At 43.2% G+C, this 22334-nt stretch overlaps 2 protein-coding genes across 4 annotated transcripts in view; one reads left to right on the top strand and one right to left on the bottom strand.

The window, feature by feature from the left end:
• Positions 1–22334, bottom strand: part of LUZP1 (leucine zipper protein 1) — an 81025-nt gene that overhangs the window by 18587 nt on the left and 40104 nt on the right. For 2 of the 3 annotated variants that reach the window (XM_029229281.1, XM_029229283.1), the window contains exon 2: positions 9931–10036. The gene's annotated coding sequence lies outside the window, so the exon portion shown is untranslated. Of the gene's footprint in view, positions 1–9930; positions 10037–10882; positions 10948–22334 lie in introns of all 3 variants that reach the window. The other variant, XM_029229282.1, reaches the window with a different exon arrangement.
• The window catches only part of LOC114898026 (putative 60S ribosomal protein L37a), a 49196-nt gene continuing 39408 nt past the window's right edge, over positions 12547–22334 (top strand). The window contains exon 1 of the mRNA XM_029227032.1: positions 12547–12870. Within this exon, the coding sequence (XP_029082865.1) occupies positions 12547–12870 (324 nt within the window). The remainder of the gene's footprint in view (positions 12871–22334) is intronic.

The following is a 22334-nucleotide window of genomic DNA, read 5'->3' as shown; positions in this document are numbered from 1 at the left end:
CTCCGCGGCGTTGGAATCACAGGGCCTGCCTCCCTCCCAGCGTCTCCATCGCCCAGCTCCTCTCCACCACTCGGCTTCCCTGGGTATTGTCTTTCTCTGTCTTCTCACCTGTGCCTCCTTTGGTCTCCCCTTCTCCTTTTTCCAGCTTACAGGCTTCTTCATTCCCAAAAATGGAGAGGAAAAAAAAAAAACCCTACATCTATATATTTTTTGTAAGAAAGAAACCATTTCCCTTATTCCCATCTACTTTTCCTACATACAAAAAAAAACCTTGTTTTTGGCCTTTTGCCTAGTGGTACAGTAAAACAAAAAAAAATTCTTAACTACCAATTTTTTTTTTTTTTTTTTTTTTGCGGTATGCGGGCCTCTCACTGTTGTGGCCTCTCCCGTTGCGGAGCACAGGCTCCGGACGCGCAGGCTCAGTGGCTATGGCTCACGGGCCCAGCCGCTCCGCGGCATGTGGGATCTTCCCGGACCGGGGCACAAACCCGTGTCCCCTGCATCGGCAGGCGGACTCTCAACCACTGCGCCACCAGGGAAGCCCCTTAACTACCAATTTTATACACAGGGTGGAGGGGATGGGGGACTGAACTAAAAGTAGGAGCCATAAACCACTTTTAAATGAGTAGATACAAAAGATCTGTACTGGCATAGCAGTTATTGGAGGACAAATGATATATGATGCTTCTATAATACAAAGAGCTTTAAAACAGCTTATCCTCATAAGTATGCTAGACAGTCATTAAATTGTATACTTTAAAGAGAGGAACTTTATGATACATAAATTATATCTTAAGTTGTTTAAAAAAAAAAAAACAAAAAACAGCTTACCCCAAACAGACATTCTCCTCAACAAGTCTTATTTATACTACATAAACAAATCTCTTTCTTAGAGAGGAAAATGTTAAACTTAAGTACAGCCCCATCTATAAATGATATTTCTGAATTAGCAGAGTCCAGGAATTACACTGCTTTTTTATTCATTTGGCTTTTAGTGCCAATTTTATATGTTCTGTTCAAGACTCTGATATGAATCAACCAGGGTAGCACAAGGAATGAAAAAGCGAAACTCACTGAATATACAGCAAACACTTACTGAAATATATAGAGGAGAGAGTTATCACACGCCACTGCTCAAAATCCTTTAAAGGGCCTTTATTGCTCAGGACAAAGCCTACACTCCCCACACGGCACGTGAAGTCCTAACGATCCGCCCTGCCTACCCCTTCAGCCTCGTCTTCAAACTCCGCGTAGCTCTTCACTCTCGACGTTCTTCCACAAACCTTGCGCGCTCTCTCACCTCCAGGCCTTCACTAGCTTGATAATACTTCCTTTTCAGTTTTTCAAATCCCACCTTAGGCAGTACCTCCTCCTGGAAGCTCCTGGAGCACCTCCTTCCTGAAACCCTAGGCTAGATCAGGGCGCCTCTTTCTTGCGCTTTAGTCTGCTGTATTGGTCCCATCACAGCACTTATCACAATGTATACAAGTTTTATTTATTCATTTTATCTCTCCAACTTGTTTCTTTTTCACCACTGTATTCTCAGCACCCAGCAGGAAGCCTAGCACATAAATTAATGCTTAAAATTCGATGAATGAATAGGGCTGAATGAGCCCCCTAATTATTAAATGGCTGGTCAGCCCTTTGGCACTAACCACTAACAGAAAATAATAAAAATGATGTCGAGGAGCTTACTTACTCATGGATTACAAATGGAGAAAACAACTAACAATAACAGATACAGCCAGCACAGATATCAGGTCCCGTGGTAATGCTCTGAAAGGTCTCGTCCCAAGCCCCAAGCCACTTGCACAGTGCTTCTCCCGTTGGACAATGACCCATCTGGCTTTCAGGTCTATGCCATGGAAATATGACATAAATACCAGAAAACCACACCACTCATAGAGGTTCTAATTATTGGAGGAAGTGTTGAAGCAGAAAATATTTCTGGATCTTCTGCCACTCCTTAGAATGGGATTTCATAGCCAAAACACAGCTAAAAGATCATTTAGTCCACTGACTTTCAAACCAGACTGAGCAAACCCCTTCCAGAGTCACCTGGGAAAAGAGAGCAGGGGCGAAGGTCTGAGCAGGCCGAGTCAGGCTCCCTCTCTCACTCAGTCAACCAAAGCATCCGATTTCAGCTTCTTAACATATTGGTCTTCCCCCAAATGACTCACGAAAGTGTTCTACCGCTTTTATTTAAAATAAAACTGCCTGTTTGGCCCAATCCCTTTATTTTAAAAATGAAGGAACTGAGACTCAATATTTCTCCAGCAACTTAGCAAAGCCAAGGACTTTAGTCTCCTGACTCTACCCAGGACTCTTCCCATTGTGTAAAAGCACTTCCCTACAAATTCTTGAGCATTTTTACAAAGTGAGGCATTCTGATTATACATAGACCAATAAAAACAGAAAGGTATAAAGGGAACAAATAAAGGACAACCCCAAATTGAGCATGACTATACTACAGACAATATAGTAAGGACTTACTATACATGCTTTCTCTAGGAATCCCAGATCTATCTACTTGAACAAATTACTTCTCTGAGGTTTTCTCATCCATACAAAGACAATATGTAATCCCCCAGCATGTAAAGCACTCAGCAGAATGCCTTGCACATAAGTCACAACAAACAGTTGCTATTACTATTATTCTACTCAGCCTTCACAATAACCTTATGGGATCGGTACCCTCAAACTTGCCCAAGGTCACACAGCTAGTAACGACAGCCAGATGGTGAACCCAAGACTAGTTCCAAAGACCATATTCCTTTAAGAATGCTACCCTGTTTGGCCAAGTCATTGATCTTCTTCATGTCTCAGACCCTTCCTCTGAAAAAATAAAAGAATATCAACCCCACCTACCTCACAGCAAAAGTTAAAGTCAGCAAAAGCTCTTTGAAAAGCCCTGTGCATACCTAAGGTAAGTTTCACTAGGCAGAATCCTCCTCAAAAGAGAGACTCACTAAAATCAGCCCTTCTACCCAGGGTAATAAATAAGGAAATGGATCGAAAATGAGGTTAGAGTTTCACTTATCTCTGACCTTTTGGCCCTAAGCACAGCCAGAGAAAGAAATGCTTTGTTACCTCCAGGACCATCCACAAAAGGAAGAGACAGATGCCTCTCTTTCCAGTCTTCCTGCACTCCCCATCAAGTATGTTTATCCAGGTAAAATGCATTCATTTAGTAGACATCTATGGAACATCTACAATGCACCCAGCATTTTGCCAAGTGCTAGAGAGAGATCATTAAGACCCAACCCTTGCCTTCAAGAATCAGAAAGCTAGAACCAATTATAAAATAAGAATAAAGAGGGGCTTCCCTGGTGGCGCAGTGGTTGAGAGTCCGCCTGCCAATGCAGGGGACACGGGTTTGTGCCCCGGTCCGGGAAGATCCCACATGCCACGGAGCGGCTGGGCCCGTGAACCATGGCCGCTGAGCCTATGTGTCCGGAGCCTGTGCTCCGCAACGGGAGGGGCCACAACAGTGAGAGGCCCACGTACCGCAAAAAAAAAAAAAAAAAAAAAAAAAGAATAAAGAGGCCTCCCTGGCTTCCCTGGTGGCGCAGTGGTTAAGAATCTGCCTGCCAATGCAGGGGACATGAGTTCGAGCCCTGGTCCGGGAGGATCCCACATGCCGCAGAGGAAATAGGCCCGTGCGCCACGACTACTGAGCCTGCGCTCTACAGCCCACAAGCCACAACTACTGAGCCCACATGCCACAACTACTGAAGCCCGTGCACCTAGAGCCCATGCTCCACAACGAGAAGCCACCACAATGAGAAGCCCATGCACCGCAACGAAGAGTAACCCCCGCTCACTGCAACTAGAGAAAGCCCACGCGCAGCAATAAAGACCCAATGCAGCCAAAAGTAAATAAATAAAAACAAATAAATACATTTATTTTAAAAATAAATATGTGCACCTGAAAACAAAAACATTAACTATATTAGGTGATATTGCTAAAATCACTTATCATTTCTAGTAACTGTTGCAGATTCCTTTAGATTTTCTACATATATGGTATGTCTTCTGCAAATAATGACTATTTAGCCTTTTCCTTTCCAAACTGTGAGACATTTATTTTCCCCAAATACAATGTTGAAGTAAAATGATGAGAGTGGACATACTGCTTTGCTACTGACCTTGGGTGGGGGAAGGATTCAGTATTTCAATGTTACTTATAATGTTTACTAGAGGTTTTCTGGTAAATGTCATTCATCAGCTTGAGGACGTACCTCTTCATTTCTAATTAGCTGATTTTTTTTTCTTTTTAATCATGTAGGGTGTGGAATTTTATCCAATGGTTTTCTTTTGCATCAACTTAAATGATCATGTTGATTTTCTCCTTTATTCAATTAATATTGTGAATTAAAGTGATTCTTTGAAATGTTAAACCAACCTTGCATTCACAGGATAAACCAAACTTGATTATGTGTTATTATGTTTTTATATGTTGCTGGATTTATTTCCTAATATTTTTATTATATATGTTTTATAACAGCTTTATTGAGGTATAAGTGAGAAATAAAAATTATATATATATAAAAAAAAAGAGGCCTCCCTGACCATCTCACAAAACATAGCACCCACTCTTCTGCTCCCTGTCCTCTTACCCTGCTTCTTTTCACTTAGTACATTTCACCACCTGATGTATGTGCACTAGAAGCTCAGAAGAAGTGATTAATTATACCCAAGAGTGGGGTGTGGGAAGGAAACTGTTTCTATTAAGCCTCAGAAATCATGGGAAAGTGAAGAAAGGGACGAGTAGTCCATTCTTTAATGCCAACTTCCTCCCCCCCGCCCAACACACATACCAGTGTCTAACTCAGTTCCAACTCATACTAGAAAGATACATCACCGTCTCTCATTCAGACCTCCTTTCTGCCAAAGGTCTTGAACCCAGTTCCAAGTGGCCCTATCCAGCATTTTGGAGGCTGGTTCTTTTTCCTGTCCTAGTGGGCCAGGAAGGTCTGAAATAGTACAGAATCAAACTTGCCCTGCCCTTTCCCCCAACACAGCTGCCATGATTCACTTCCTGTTCCCAACAGTCATTTAAAGTAGGGGATCAGCAAACTTTTTCTGTAAAGTTTGATAGTATCCATATAAGTATACAACTTAGTTTAATAGCAAATATTTTAGGCTTTGTAAGGCCTAAGGTCTCTGTCCCAACTACTCAACTCTGCCATTGTAGTGTGAAGCAGCCACACACAATACATAAGCAAATGACACGGCTGTGTTTCAACTAAACTTTATTTACAAAAATAGGCAGTGGAGGGCTTCCCTGGTGGCACAGTGGTTGAGAGTCCGCCTGCCGATGCAGGGGACACGGGTTCGTGCCCCGGTCCGGGAAGATCCCACATGCCGCGGAGCGGCTGGGCCCGTGAGCCATGGCCGCTGAGCCTGCGCGTCCGGAGCCTGTGCTCCGTAACGGGAGAGGCCACAACAGTGAGAGGCCCGCGTACCGCAAAAAAAAAAAAAAAAAAAAAAAAAAAAAAAAAGGCAGTGGGCCTGTGGACCACAGTTTGCCAGTCCCTGATCTAAAGGAAAACGGGAAAACTATTTTAAAGCAGCTTCCTCCTGACAATTTCTAGTTACCTGTCTTAAAACCTTCAGCTGTCCACATCTCACCAGCACTTCTTGAGTGTTTCTATTTAATTTCTGGACTTAAAAAGATTTTTCCCAGAATCACAAATTCATGTATTTTAGATATGCAAACCTCAGGGCTGGGAGCCCAACTAGTATGTAGAGATTCTCCAGGTTGGAAAGGATTCAGAGATCATCTGATCCAACTTCCCACTCAATGAAGAAATTATCTAGCAAGTAGTCATTCAGCTCCTATTCAATGACAGGAAGGGTACTCATTTCCTCCCAAGGCAGCTCATTTCATCTTCGGACAGCTCTAAGGTAAGATATTCTCTACTTGTTTCTTCTTAGCACATTTTACCACTTAATTGCTTGAGAATTTATTTACCGTGTGACTCTTTTTACTAGATTGTAAGATCTATGAGATCAGAAATGTTTTTTTGTATTTGCAGCTGTTTTTTTACTGCTGTCTCTCCAGCACTTTGAACAGTGGTACATAAAGGGTATAAAGTAATTGTTTACAGGGAGGAAGGAAGGGAGGGCAAGCAAACAAAACAATGCTGCATTTGGGGAACTTTAAGTAACTCAGCAGTACTGACACGACAGGCACAAGGGGAGGAGCAGAGCAGGTAACTGATACGGTTGAGTGCAACAGAGAAGCCCTTGAAATCTCACAGCAAGTGCAGAGGCTGAGGTGGTAATATTTGAGGACCAAGTTTAGAATTCCCCCTTTCTCCCTTTTCCTCTTCCTTCCAAGCCTCCCCTGTACCATTCTGACGGTGATCATCTGTCACTGCAGTTTTCTGAAGACTTTTCAAACAGGCCCTCCCCCAACAAAAAGTGCACAGCCCTAAAACCTCTAGATAGAGTATCCCCCCTTACCCACGGGGGATATGTTTCAAGACCCCTGGTGGATGCCTGAAACCACACACAGTACAGAACCCTATATGTATTATGTTTTTTCCTATACAGTTAACCCTTGAACAATGTGAGGGTTAGGGGCAACGACCTTCCGAGCGCTCAAAATCCATGTATAACTTACACTTGGCCCTTCATAGAGGCAGTTCCTCCATACACATGCAGTTCCTCTGTATCCTGAGCTCTGCATCCGTAGATTCAACCAACTGCAGATCGTGCTGTACTGTAGTACTTACTATAGGAAAACATCCGCATATAAATGGACCCGCACAGTTCAAACCCACGTTGTTCAAGGGTCAACTGGACAAGAGGACGGAGCAAGATTTCATCACGCTACTCAGAAGAGCATGCAATTCAAAACTTATCAATTGTTTATATCTGAAATTTTTCGTTTAATATTTTTGGTTGATTGGTCCATCTTAAGCTTACATTATTTACCTTTTTTTTTCATTTCAACTTGAAAGTTAGTTTCAATCAATAGTTTCAATTGTCTAAGTATTTTCTACACCTTCCAGTTTATAAGCATTCACTCACTATTTATTAATCTAACAGGCATGTCTCTTCTGTATCTTCATCCAAATTGATTTTCAAATTGTTAAACAAAATATAACCAAGAACAGCCCTCCAGAATGCGACTAAAAACAACCCCTCTAGATAAACATCAATCCATTAATCAGTACTTGTATATCCTTTGCATGCGAGCCAGCACCAAATTTTCTTTGTCTTGGGATCACATGAGAAAATGTTAAATACCTAATTTTAGCACTTAAGACATATTACCTTTGTAGCATATTCCTGATCCCCCAGCCTAGGAACCTTTTCAAAAACGAATTGCCCTAATATACATCAAAGTGCTATATATATAGTAATTACCCCTGGATGGTATGATTTTTTTCCTTTGTTTTCTAATATTTCAATAACAAACTTGTACTGATTTTACAATTTAAGTAAAATCACAGCAAAACTTAAAGAAAAAAATTATCAGTTAGCTTGAGTTACTCTTAGCGATTTCTACGGTCATCCCTGTGTTCTTATCCTTTGCTCAATCAGGTTTAGAATTTTACCAGAGATCACTGTCAAGTTTCCAATGATACCCTCAAGCCCATGTGACCTAGAGGTTAACTCCAGATAAATCAAACATCTCTACAGAGAGAATTAGAATTTGACTCTGCCTTCAAAAAAAATATGTCCAGAAACCATTCCTTTCTGGCTACACAGCACTGCCACCCTAGTCTAAGCCACCATCATCCCTGCCCTAACGAAGGCAAAAGCTTCCTACCTGGTCTCCCTGCTTCCGCCAATGCCCACTTTACCCCCACCTTCCACAGTCTGTTCCCCAAGAGCAAACAGAGTATAAGCCTTTTAAAACGTAAGTCAAATCATGTCTCTCCTCTGCTGTCCCCTCCCCAGTGGCTCCCATCTCGCTCAGAATAAAATGCACTCCAGGGACTTCCCTGGTGGTCCAGTGGTTAAGAATCCGTCTTGCAATGCAGGGGACGCTGGTTCGATCCCTGGTCAGGGAATTAAGATCCCACATGTCACGGGGCAACTAAGCCCACACACCACAACTACAGAGCCCATGAGCTCTGGAGCCAGCGTGCCACAACTAGCGAGAAGCCCATGCGCCACAACTGGAGAGAAGCCCACGCACTGCGACGAAGAGCCTGCGCACCGCAACAAAAGATCCTGTGTGCTGGAACTGAGACCCAATGCAGCAAACAAACAAACAAACAAACAAATATTTTTTTTAATAAATAAAATCCACTCCAAAGGTCTTACCCCCGCTCTCAGGCCCTAGGTGATCTGAGTCCCATTACTTCTCTGCTCTCATCCCCTACTGCTCTTTCCCGACTAACTCCACTCCAGCACACTGGCAGCCCTGTCGGGACTTGGACAGAACAAGTCACACTCATACCTCAGGGCTTTTACATTTGCTGTTCCCTCTGCCTGGGATGCTTTTCTCCCAGGTATTTCCCTGGGTGTGTTCCTCACTTCTTTCAGATCTTGGCTTAAAATATCACCTCATCAGGTGCCTTCCCTGATGACCTTACATAAAGTAACAATCTCTCAGCTCCCCATCACTCCCTATTACCACCTTACCCTGCTGTTGGTTCTTCTGAGCAACTATCACCTATGGGTGTTGTTTATTTATCTACTTATTTATTTATACCTAGCTATTCATTTTTTAAAATATTTCTACCCATTAGAATATAATCCTTGAGAACAAGGATTTTTTTCCTGTTTTGTTTAAGGCTGGACACTTAGCTCCAAGAACCATGCTAGCCACGTGGTAAGTGGTACCATCAGAACATAAGTCCCAGTATATAGCAAAACACTCTATGTATAAGAGGTATGTGTAATAAATTTTGTTGATGAAAATGATTACTGCCCTCTCCCAAATTCACCAAGTATATTGAAAAAACATTGGTGCTCCAATAAAGAGAGGCTAAAGTACCCTCAGAAAGATCAATGAACAAATGAATACTGGCTGCCACCCCACCCAACCAAAAATGAATTTCATTATCTACCCAGTTCCCTGGGGTAGGAAAAACGCTCCAGGGAAAGGAACAGAACAAGAATCCTGAACCAACAAACAGGGCAAGAATTTGCCTCAAAGTTTCCCACTCCCTCAAGAAGAGCCTGTCCCAAACTATGCCTGTTTCCAGGAGGGGTTCCCATGAGAGTGAGAGGTCTTGCTAAGATTCCTTTCCTATGTCCAGTCACTCCTACGCCTAGAACCCATTTCCCAGACTCATTCTCTGGTTGCCCCATTGCTCTTCCTTCCCAGAGAACCTTGTCCTAACTATTAAACAGCTACCGCTGGTGACCAAGACCACTAGGTCCTCTGGCCACTCACTGCTCTAGTTTCTTCTATTTCATTAGTACTCTCCACTGCCTCAGTCAACAACACCAATAAAAGACTGGCATACACAATCCGGAAAGGGCTAGGAAAAGCAACTAGCTGTCAGTCACTGCCTCAACCAAAAAGTAACTTTCACAAAAGAGAAGCATTATAGTGCAATGAAAATAACCCAGGTTTAAAATCTAGTCCTACCATCTACTACTTGTATGAACTTGGAGAAGTCATTTAACCTCTCTAAGCTCACTTCCTTGTGGTGAAAATAACAGCACTGACCTCACAGTGCTGGTGTAAATATTAAGGGAGATAATGTCTGTCGAACAGGACTATGCCTAGCATATAGTAAGTGTTCAGTAAATGGTAGCTAGGCCTATTTCTGAAGGTTGGCTGGGTGGATTGAATGAGAAAACATGTGAGGTACTTAACACAGTATTTGGTTCAGAATAGGTCATCAACAAATACTGACTTTCCTCCCTCTCTTGTAATGGTGGTAAAATTGTAGAGACTTCAGAAACCACCCAATCCTGTCAGTGTGGCTCTACAACACTGTACAACATACTTACCATTTAGGTAATTTAGGCTTTCTGTCAATGCTTCTGGCTGCTCCCCTGATGCTTGTTGTCTTGGCAACAGTCACTCACTATCTTTTAATGGCAGTTGCCTCTTGACCTGGAGAGAATATAAACAGAAGGGAAAAGATAGGTAAAACATGAATTGCACCAAGACTGGGCTGACCCAAAGGCCTCTCCCAAAGACCTTCACATACACTGCAGTGTCAGAAAGAGATAAGGGAGAATCTGCATGTAGATCCTGACTCTGAAGGAAGCTGGCTATCTCTCTCCTCAGGGGAGAGAGGGAGTTTGGCTCTAGAAGACTTCCCCTTTCCTACTGGATGATATGGTCCCAGGATAGACTACATTGTTGTTCCTGAAATTAACAGACCTATACATTCCCCAACAGTCTAAAAATTCCTATGACAGCTTACATTCAGGAAGGATCTCAGAAATCAACTAGTTAAATGCCCTCATTTTAAGGAAGGAAACTAAAGCTTGGAAAGGCTGAGTCACACAATTGCTTAGGGCTAAAGCTGGGATTCTACTAAAAATAAGATGTTCTGGAATATGCGTAAGCAAAAACATAATAAAACCAAACATCTGTGAAGTATCCACCACACCCTGGGCAATATGTTTTATGTTTTACACCAGACAATAACACAATAATGTTACCCCCTTATAGATGAAGAATCTAAATTTCAACAAGTCAAGTGACTTTTCCAAGGTCTCACAGCTTGGGAGTAAGTGACAGGGTTTAAACCCAAGTCTGTCCAACTACAAAAAGCCAAGTCATCATGCTGATTCTCACTGGGGTGCCTTCTAGACTTGGTCCTCAAAACAGCCCTGAACTACTCAATATCATTTAGAACAAAAACAGAGCCTGTCTGCAAACTTTACCCCTGGTTTTGTAATAAACCTTCTCCAGGAGGGCTGAAAAGCCTCCTAACCCATTGAATCTTACCCCTAACATTGGAGAAGAGTAAATGAAGGTGGAAGATCTGGGTCAAACTTCTGTCCATCCCAGTCCTGAGGAAGAACAGAAAAATGGCTTCTAAGCTAGTGGCAAAACTAAAGCTTTTGTACATCGTCTTACACTCACACTATCCCCCTCCTTTCATCACAACTGCCCATCCCTCTCTTACATATCCCACAGACCACCCTGTGACCTCCTTCCCAGGCTGTTGGTCCCTTTTTTTTTTTTTTTTTTGCAGTACGCGGGCCTCTCACTGTTGTGGCCTCTCCCGTTGCGGAGCACAGGCTCCAGACATGCAGGCTCAGCGGCCATGGCTCATGGGCCCAGCCGCTCCGCGGCATGTGGGATCTTCCCGGACCGGGGCACGAACCCGTGTCCCCTGCATCGGCAGGCGGACTCTCAACCACTGCGCCACCAGGGAAGCCCTGTTGGTCCCTTTAATCCAATTTCCGCACCTCCACCACCAACCATGTAACATACATACAGATACAGAATCTACCCCTACCTCCATCCTCCTAGGGAGCTAGAAGGCTAGAATTAAAATGAAGAAGTAATAAAATGATAGCTTTTTAAAACTGGCTTTAAAAAAGACGAGGGCTTGAAGTCTCAAGCCAGTTAAGACCTAAGAGAGAAGAATTATTGATAAGCAATGAAAACAACTAGAAAAGAAGTAGAAAAAAGGATCTGTACCAGGGGCAGCGCCCAAGGGATGGCTTGGGTGGGCGTGGCAGAAGCTTTGGCTCTCTCTCCCCCCACCACACACTTCAGAAAGAGAATCAGTCTACGCAGATTAAGTGTGGTTGCTATTCAAACAGCATCAGGACTGGCCCACAGACCTTCTGTCCTGCCCCTCCACCCACCTTACACACACACACACACACACACACACACACACACACACACACACACACCTTCCTTTGCATAGCCTAGAACCTTTCCTACATAAAAATTCTAAACTCCTAACAGTGACAGCAGCACCTCTACTGAAAGCTGCTGCCCCCTCCACCTACTGCCAAATTTGCTGGCATAGTAATAAAGCCCAGGAGCCTATTCTCTTCAAAACAGGATAGAATACATTGCCAAAAATCAAACAAACAGGAACTCCAGATGATCCTGATTTGTTTTCAACTATCACACAGCCTTTCCTTATTTCTAAGGGCAAATGATTTCTTTCCTTTGCTTCTGAATGTCATTTACTTCTTGCATCCTCAGTGTCCTGGTCCTCTGTCCCCAGAGACAAAGGATGACTGTAAACATCCTCAAACTCTGTAGTGCTGCCCCTTCGGAGCCTCTCACCCCAGCGGATCCAGCCACATCACTGCCCCAGGCATCTCCTCTGGTGCTCCTGGCTAGTACTGCTGGCAGCGGCGATAGTGAGGGTTCTGTGTGCATGTGCTCTCTGTCTAGAAGAAGAGCTAACAGGACCCTTACAGATCATGGAAGAGCCCAACTGCCTCATCTTCCAGAGGAGAAAATGAGTCCCAGCAAGGAGAAGAGACTGGCCCAAGGCTGCAAAGCTGGCTGAAGTGAACCCGGTCGAGTCCACCTGAGATAGTTCACAAGCCACATTAAGGAAATGCATCAGTCCATCCTCATTTGATTGAAGATTAAAGCTCTCTTACTCTCTGGGCTCGGACCTAGGTTGCGGCGACATGGCTAAACGCACCAAGAAGGTCAGAATGGTGGGTAAATATGGGACCCATTATGGTGCCTCCTTCAGGAAAAGGGTGAAGAAAATTGAAATCAGCCAGCACGCCAAGTACACTTGCTCCTTCTGTGGCAAACCCAAGATGAAGAGACGAGCTGTGGGCATTTGGCACTGTGGCTCCTGCATGAAAACAGTAGCTGGTGGTGCCTGGACCTACAACACCATTTCTGCCGCCACAGTAAAGTCTGCCATCAGAAGAGTGAAGGAATTGAACGCCCAGCAGAAGCAAGACCATTTGAAACACTGCAGCCTAAATGGGTTAATTTATGTAACCAAAAAAAAAAAAAAAACTCTCTTAAATGTATATCACTTTTGTTCCCAAAACACTTTGATAATAGATAAAAATGCTAGTGGGTAGTTCTGCTTCCAGTACACTCCTCCCACAGATAAACAACTAAACACTCTGAATAAAATATAAAAAACAACTATCTGAAGTGAACAATGGCTGGCAGATTTTAGAAAAGCTAAAAACTGGAAGAAGGGACTGGCAGGGGAAGAATTCCCCATTTTTGGAGCTTTGACCTGAGGGTTGTCCAGCTGAAGATCCAATTAAAAATTAAACCCTAGACTTTCTGTCCAGAAGGCAGACAGACCAGAGAAGCCACAGACAATAAGAAGAAAGAAGAGAGCCTGAGATGGAGAGCCTAGGTTCTGTGGGACACTCTGCCCAGTCTCCAGCTGACCCCTGAACCATGTCCACACGGGGCAGAGTCCAAGGACCTCAGCTAAGGACAAAAGAACTGGACTGAGATCTGAACTGCCACCCACCACAGGGGAGACAGAACGTGCCATTCTGAGTCTAACCAGCTTAACTATCTGCTAAGACAAAAACACCAACAGAAGCAGAGTCTCCACAACATAACACTCACATGCATCCATGTCCAGGACACAACCCCAAACGACATAAGGAACTAGAAAAGACAATCAGGAGAGGGCAACTCTAAGATGACCCAGATGTTGGAATTATCAGACAAGGATATTAAAGCAGCTATTATAACATCTATTAAAAGCAGAGAAATTGAAAAAAATTTAAGTGGAAATTTTAGAACAGAAATGCAGGATCTGAAAATTCTCTGAATGGGCAGGCTTAAGAACGGAATGGAGATGACAGAGAAAAGAGTCAATGAAACTTGTAGATCAAACTGAAATAACTGGGTCATCCGCAGTCTCTAGAAAAACCACCCTCAGGCCTTTCACCTAAGTGTACGCAATGATTACTTTCGGTTATCAGAAAAACAGGTATCAGAGAGAACCAGAATGACTAGGAATCACAGAGAAACCATTACCTGCAATTCTTTTGGACCAGGCCACCCCTCATCTACTAATTAACTCTTTCAAATATAAGCAAAGAAAGTATAAAGGTAGAAAATGAGAGGGCAGGATAAAAATGTACACCTGAGATAACCATAATATCCAAAGTCCTAAGAGTCAAATCTAGTGCCCCACTGTGTGTACTGAGAAGCAAGGAGATCGTCCTGTTTTCCCCTATAATTGCTGAGGTAGCATTCTCAGGATTGTTGGCGAAAAAAGCCAGGAGGGATCTTTAGCATTTTTTTCTGCCCTATGTGGTCTCTTCAACAAAAATCCAACCTGGTAAACAGGCTGCTAGCAGGATGGGGTGGGACCAGTCGGTGGTCTGGAGCTGAAGAGTACCAGCAGCTTGGTGAGAGTCAACCTAGTGCCATCTGGATTGGCGAAAGCAGCTAACCTGGCACCACCACTGACCAGCGTCCCACGCTCAGGTTACCATGTTGGAGTTCAGCTGCAAAAGACACGTGCATTTCTGTAAACCCTGCCTTTTTCTCATGCCCTTCCTCCCTACCCACACACCTCCCCACAGGGAAGAGAATCCAGTGCAAGTGCTCTTTTCTCAAGTCCTGTCATTAATTCTTAAATTGTGTTAATAACAGAGGTTTCAACACTTATCTATGATGGAGGGCTACTAAAATAATGTCTTTCTAATTCTCCCAGGATAACTTTTTACCCATGTACCTCTTAAGATGAGAAAAAGATACTCTTATCCCCCATATGACAGATGAGCAAACAGACTGAGAGACTTGTGACCCTTTTAGGAAAGCTAGAAACAGAGGCAGGACTGGCACCCAATAATCCCATCTCTGAGCTTCAGGGTTTCTTCACCTCACTAAAGAAGCCTTACCCAACATAGACCCAAAAATATAAACAAGATTGCAATTGGAAAGAAAGGACTTAAGAACTTAGTATTAATAAACAATTGATAAGACTCATTTTGTGATCAGCATATCTGTGTAAATGCAGGCCCTCAAGGAGGCCACCTGGCTCTGCTGTCTCCTTCCCTAACCAGTAGGTTATAATTGAGACCAGGCATCCTTGCAATTAGCCCATGTTTGTGGGGTTTAGCAACAGAACCACATGCCTGAGATTGTTGGTTATTCACCTGTTTTAACAGAGTTGGCTGAATCAGAAGAACATGCTGGCTGCCTTTAACCTCTAGAAGTCTATAATTAGGATATCAAGGGGGCACAAGGATTACAGCAAGTAATGGCAAATGTAGTTAAACAGCAAGTCACAGAAATCACCCTAAGGAGAAAGGAACCAAAGGGCTTTTATTACCTAATTAAATCTTCATGGTAACCTATCAGGAAAATACCATCATGTTTAGTTTATAAATGAGGAAAAATTAAAGGTTCGAAGTCACATAGCTGATAAGTGATAACTGATAAGTGGATTCTCACCTACATATTTCTGCCCCAAATTTTGCTTTCTCCTCTCCATTATACCTCCTCTCTAAGGAATCATCTCTCAGATCTCACCCTCAAAAAAGTCAGTCCTGACCCACAGTCCAAACATCACAAACCTACATGAGATCGATGGGTAGTTTGTTCATTTTTTCATTCATTCATTCATTCATTCATTCATTCATTCATTCTAATATTGACTGACAGTGCATCAAGCTCTGGGACAAGCACTGGGGATAAAACAGTGAATAGAAACAGACTGTCTTCGAGGCATTTTGTACAGTACAACAGAAAAGCACTGACTGAAGAATCATATTAAATATAAAATCTATGAAGTACAATTAATAGAAAGTGACCCACTGGGGGAGGTCTAGGAAGGCTCCAATTCGCAGTAAGAACGTTCCAAGTAGAAGAGGGATTACAGTGAGCTTGAAGAACTAAAGTAAATCTGTATAACCAAAGAAGGGAGAACCAATAGACACAAGAGATGAGACTGGAGAGGGCCATACCATGCAGGCCTTTGGAGCCCAAATTATTATTAAACTACCCAAATAATTTAAGTCATTTTAGTGTTAAAAAGATGTAACATGTGTACATTTCAAAAAGATCACTTTGGCTTTAGTATGGACAACAGATGGAAGGAGGTAAGGATGATGCCAAGAGATCAGTAAGGAGGCTAGTTCCGTGGTCCAGGAGAGATAATAGCTAACAATACTGGGTGCATACAGGGCACTTCCTATGTGCCAGACACTGTTCTAGGTAATTTATATGAATGAATTGAATCCTTGTAACAACTCTGTGAAACAGATACTATTATCAGTACTGAACAGATACTACTATAAAGTTAAGTAATTTAACGAATTCCATGCCCCCGCTTGGTGTCCTCACTTCCCTCATAATCAGTCCCTTGCAAACAACTTTAATTCATTTCTTCTTTTTCAACTAGTAAAACTTCAATCCTTGTTAAACCAAACTAACAACCTCTCCAGGCCTACACCAAAGCAGCAAAGTTATAAAGTTGAAATAAAGTTGTATCTCTAGAGAAAATATAACTACATTGACTGGTATCATTTTAAATTTGCCACCACAAATTTCAAACGGGCCCCCTCAATGCTGCCAGCAATCCCACTGCATTTCCCTTAGTAGGTTCACTTTTCTATTCCCCCAAAATGACTCTTTCACATCTTTTTCCCTTTCAGTAAGCCTCCAGCTCCCATCAGCTCATGACTTTGCCACCAAGAAGCAACAAGAAACCGTCATCTTCCACTCCAAATCTAACAACACACGAGCACTCTGCTTTCCCTACTGCTACAATGAAGACTCTTTGTTAGTATATAAAGTACAAACTTTCATATCTACTATGGATCCAATTCCCTCTTATCTTTTTTTTTTTTTTGGGGGGGGGCGGTACGCGGGCCTCTCACTGTTGTGGCCTCTCCCGTTGCGGAGCACAGGCTCCAGACGCACAGGCTCAGTGGCCATGGCTCAAGGGCCCAGCCGCTCCGTGGCATGTGGGATCTTCCCGGACCGGGGCACGTACCCGTGTCCCCTGCATTGGCAGGTGGACTCTCAACCACTGCGCCACCAGGGAAGCCCTCCCCTCTTATCTTCATGTGCAGTTATCCCCACTCTCTCTTACATCATCATTTTTCTCTTTACAGACTCATACCCATCAGCATACAAATATGCTTGAGAATGGCACTACTCTTAAGTGTGGTCCACAAACCAGCACTGGCTCACAAACCATTATAGGTACAGAAATTGAGAGTAAGCATACAGACATTTGTGTAGCAAGGTGACATTGCTGCAACATCCAAGCATATGATCAGTGGACTTCTCAAATGCTAGACCAGTAAGTTGGTGAACCCAAATAGTGAGTCATGTGTGAAGTAAGCTATGTACAAATCGTACACAGTACCACATGTAGATCCCCGACAGATTAGATCCAGAGGCCACATTGAGAAGCAAGATTCTAGAATTACCCATCTTAAAAAACAAGACAAAAAAAAAAACTGAAATAAACTCTCTTTTGAGCTCACTTCCTCCAGCTGCTCCAGCCCCAACGTCTCTGCTTCTCTTCAAAGCAATACCTCTGGAAGAGTTGTCTACACTCTTCATTTCCTCCCCTCCCATTCTCTCAGTTCACTCCAACCAGGCTTCTATCCTCAACATTCCACTAGGATTGTTCGTCAGGGTCAAAGGCCTCAATATCGCCAAATTTTAAGGTCACCTCTTTGACCTCTAAACAGCATTAACACAAATAAACACTCTTTCTCCATCAAAACACTTTCTTCCTTGGATGCAGGATAACACGCTTTCCTGATCTTCTTCCTACTCCTCCCCTGGCTCTCCCTTATTCATTTTTGCTGGCTCCTTCTCCTCTGCTTGACAAAGGACAGTCCTGGACCTCTTTTCTTTATCTGTACCCTTCCTTTCTTTGGGTAATCTCATCCAGTACCATGACTTAATATCAATGACTTCCAAAGCTTTTACCTCCAGAACTGACCCCCCTGAACTCCAAAAGGATATCCAACAAGCTACCTAACATCTCTACTTAGACGTCTAATCGACATCACAAATCCATATATTCTCATATGCTTGATGGCCTTCACCTTTTACTCTTCTCTCCCCAAACCCATTCCTCTTCAGATCTTCCCCCATCTCAGTCCACAGCCACACCATTCACCCAACTGTCCAGGCCAAACACCTGGAATCATCCTGGATTCTTCTTTCCCTCACATCCCACATGCAAATCCATCAGCAAGTCCTATCAACTCTACTTCCAAATTTTCTTGAATCTGTCCCTCTGCCCTCTACACTGCTGTTAAGCACCCTAGTCCAAGCTCCTGGACTCTCACCCTACCAATTACAATAGCCTCTCCTTAAGCCTCCCTACTACCAACTGTCCCCATTCTCCAAATAATGGCGAACTAATTTCTAAAAATTTAATCAGAACAAGACTCTATCCTGCTTAAAAACAACAAAATCTCTAATGGCTTTCCCATTCACTTAGAATAATCCAAAGTCCTCACCATAGCCTACAAGGCCCTACATGATCTGACCCCTATCTACTTCTCTGGCCTCATTTCCTACCAGGTCCCCTCCTCACTTCCTGTTCCTTGCACACACACTGTTCATTCTTGCCTTAAGGCCTTTGCACTGTTCCCTTTTCCCTTTGTACAGCTGGCTCCTTTTGTTCATTGGAGAGTCAGCTTAAATTTTATCACCTCTATAAAGACTTGATCAGCCGATATAAAGTAGCTCTCACCCGCTAACATATCACCCTGGCTTATGCTCACCTTAGCACTCAACCTTATCTGACAGTTTGTCTATTTGTTTATTGCTTGTCTCTTCCTCCCCACTCCCTGTCTAGCTCATCACTATATCCCCAGGGCCTAGAACAGTGCCTGACTGACAATAAATAGATGAGTCTACAGCACAGGGGAGTGATTTAGGCTGGAGACATGCATTTATGAGTCATGTGCACAGAGGTGTGGTTACTAAAGCCAATGGGGTGGATGAGATCACCCAGGCAGAGTGTCCACTATGAGGAGAGGGGACAGCCAGGGAGAGAAGAACATTTAATAGCTGAAGAATAGAGGATGAGCCTGCACAAACAACAAAGAACTATGAGGAAGAACAAGAGAGTGTTATGTCACTGGAGCCAAGAGAAGAGAGTGTTTCCAGAAAAAAAGGGCGGCCAACAGTGTTAACTTCACTGAGAAAATTAAAAACGAAAAATATCTGTTGAATTCAGCTTCATGGAGGACATTAGTTACCTTAGCAAGAGGTGTTGCAGTGAAATGATAAGGGCAGAAGCCAGACTAGAGCAGGCTGAGTGAGCAGAGTGAGGCAGTGAGTATAATAAACAGCTTTTTAGAAAAGTTTGGCTATTTGAAAGTGAAGGTGATGGATTAAAGAGAATGCAGGGCTGAGGAAGCAGAGTTGTTCTGCCTGTTTCTGTTTAATGCGTGCACTCATCAGAGTACTGCTGCACTCACAAGCTGCAAGTCACCCAAAGGTCTCCCACCCTCACACCCAACTCAGGATGCCATCTCCCTTGGACTGATTCCTAAATGCCCAGAGTATCTAGAAGTTTTTGTTTACATGTACATCTCACCTCCCTTACTACATACAGTGGAAGATAAAAACACCCTTCTATATTCTTTCACTTGGTGCTGTCAAGACAGAACACTGGGCTTTCTTACTAAAGGGCCTGAGTTTAAAAGGTTTTCTGCCATTTTAACTTCAAGGCATATATGGGGATCACTGTTATTTCTACCCCAACAAGAAGCTTTTTTTCCATTTTATAGCCCCTAGAGCACTTCCCTTTGTCTCCATTCCACACTCCCTGTCCACCCTGCCTGCTTCCCAGGCAACACACTATAATGGCAACGGTCTTGGGAGTGAGAGAATCTGGGTTCCCACTATAATTCAGTCACATATCAGGTTAGGTGACTAAACTTCACAATCTCAGTGTTTTCAAGTGGATATAGAGATTATAATATCTAAACTTCATGGAGGTGTTGTAAGGGCTATATGAAAATATACATTAAGTGCCTAAGCACATAAGGCCTAGCATAAAACACATCCCATAAATGTTAATTCAATTCTCTTCTCATTACCATTCTGATTAAGCCTTACATCCTCTGCACAAGTTTATTTAGTTTCTTTTTTCCCTCTGTCTATGTTGTACCAGGAAAAGGAGAGGAACCTTGAGAAATTAACTTGCCCAGTTCCAACCGAAAGAGTTTTAAAGAAGTACCAAGAGAGGTGGATGGGTGGGGCCAGAGCATCTGGCCAAGCAGCATCTGAAAGGGCAGGGAGGAGTCCAGAAACAGTCAGGCTCCCTGCCAGGTTCTCCTGGGTCCCCCTCCAAGTTCCTTCTTTGCAGCTAAGGCTGTGTCTCTGTATCATGCTCTTTTAGTAAGTCATGCTTGCCAACAAGTCTCAAGTCAATGTCTTCAGTATTAAAAAAAGCAAAACAGCACTTATACTCACACACATACTGGGCTGTACAAAGGGCAATGGAGTCCTGAGTTCTAGTCTTGACTCTCCAATTTATTAGTTCTGGACCCTTGTAGGATTATTCTAATTCTCTTACTCAGAGAAACTCTTACTCAAAGTTTCCTCATTTGTAAGACAAAAATAACAATCTGTCTTCACTACAAGACTGAAAGGATCAAATGAAATAATGTATGTGAGAGTACTCTGCACACTATAAAACATGGTTATTGTTATATTATAGGTATACAAAGCAGTTACACAGTCTACGTTTGGCCAGTTTAGGTGTAAGTTTGACTGAAAAAGTCCCCAGCTCTGGAGTACTCTATTCTATGACCCAAGGCTACCTACTTCCAACCCAAGTCCCTCTGTCCCTGGCAGCTGAAAAATTTATATTCTAATTCCACTTGATTCCCTTATCTTAGCAAGGTTTCTTGAACTTCTCTGGCTAAGTGGCTCCATGTCCCCAAAACGGTAAAGACCATGACACCTGATGATCTCTAAGGGCCCTTTTGGCTTGGACATTCTAAGCCTCTCTGTCCTATACTCTCAAAGCACTTTGTCTCCCTACTTGAGCAATTTCCACTCTACTTTGCATTATAGCTTTATCTTATATTATCTCCTAAGGAGAGAGCGGAAGGTTGTCTTAAATGAGTTTTATATTCCCCACAGCACTTAACATGGAGCTTTGTACACAGAAAGTACTCAAAAAGTATTGGCTGAATTGATTTATTGCTGATTTCTCATTTTTTGCACTTATTGTCCATACCACACAATAATTATAGACTATCTTCTTATCCTTTTATATTCCTTTTGTAGCTCCATAGGCCTGGCAAAATGTGAAACACATAGTCTATATTTTTTTAAGGACTGGTGACTGGTTCATTTCTTGATCAAGGTAAAAAAAGCTCAGAGCCAATCAACCTATCCTACCTACGATTTTTAACAACTGCCTCTGGTTACTGACATATATAAACATGACATTTATCAGACTGTCACAGGAAACTGTATAACAGTTATTACACGGATAGAGGCAAATGGAATGCAGGAGTTAAAGGCCCTTTTCTCCCCAGTGACATCAATAATGTGGTAAAAAGGCAAATATGCTGACAGCTAGCCAGACCTGGACTCTAAGCTCATCTCAGGGAGTGTGGTGGGGGGGATCTTCTAAAAAGGCTCCCAGGGATGTCCACCTCCTAGTATCCAAGTTCTATGGGGGCTCCTCCCTTGAGTGTGGGCTGGACCTAATGACTTACTTCTAATGAAGAGAATATGGCAAGAGTTATGAGATGTCACTTCTGAGATTAGGTATAAAAGACTGAATTTTTTCTTGTTGCCTCTCTCTTGCTCTCGCCACCTCTTGCTTGCTTTGATGAACCTAGCTGCTATGCTGGAGAGGTCCATGTGGCAAGGAACTGAAGGTGGCCTCCACCCACCAACCGGCAAGGAACTGAGGGCCTCACTCCCATGTCCTGGAGGAACTGAATCTTACCAATGACCACTGAGAGAACTCTGAAGCTGGTCCTTCCCCAGGCACACTGGAAGTGAGCAAGTCCCTCCTGTGAAATTTTTGATGTGATGTTGTTGGTTTTTTTAAATTTAAAAAGCTGTTAACTCTTAAAGATACATACCAAAATGCTTACAGATGATACGTCTGGAATTTGCTTCAAAATAATACAGGAGGGCTTCCCTGGTGGGGCAGTCGTTGAGAATCTGCCTGCCAATGCAGGGGACACGGGTTCGAGCCCTGGTCTGGGAAGATCCCACATGCCGTGGAGCAACTGGGCCCGTGAGCCACAACTGCTGAGCCTGCACGTCTGGAGCCTGTGCTCCGCAACAAGAGAGGCCGCGATAGTGAGAGGCCCATGCATCGTGATGAAGAGTGCCCGCCGCTCGCCGCAACTGGAGAAAGCCCTCGCACAGAAACGAAGACCCAACACAGCCAAAAATTAATTAATTAATTTTAAAAAATAATAATAATACAGATGGGGTTAAGTGAATGAGGGTATAG

The sequence above is a fragment of the Monodon monoceros genome, unplaced genomic scaffold (genome assembly GCF_005190385.1).
Source record: "Monodon monoceros isolate NGI ecotype Baffin Bay Population unplaced genomic scaffold, NGI_Narwhal_1 Super_Scaffold_18, whole genome shotgun sequence".
NCBI lineage: Eukaryota > Metazoa > Chordata > Mammalia > Artiodactyla > Monodontidae > Monodon > Monodon monoceros.
Note: the sequence above shows the minus strand (reverse complement) of the source record. Positions and strands in the feature narration are given on the sequence as shown.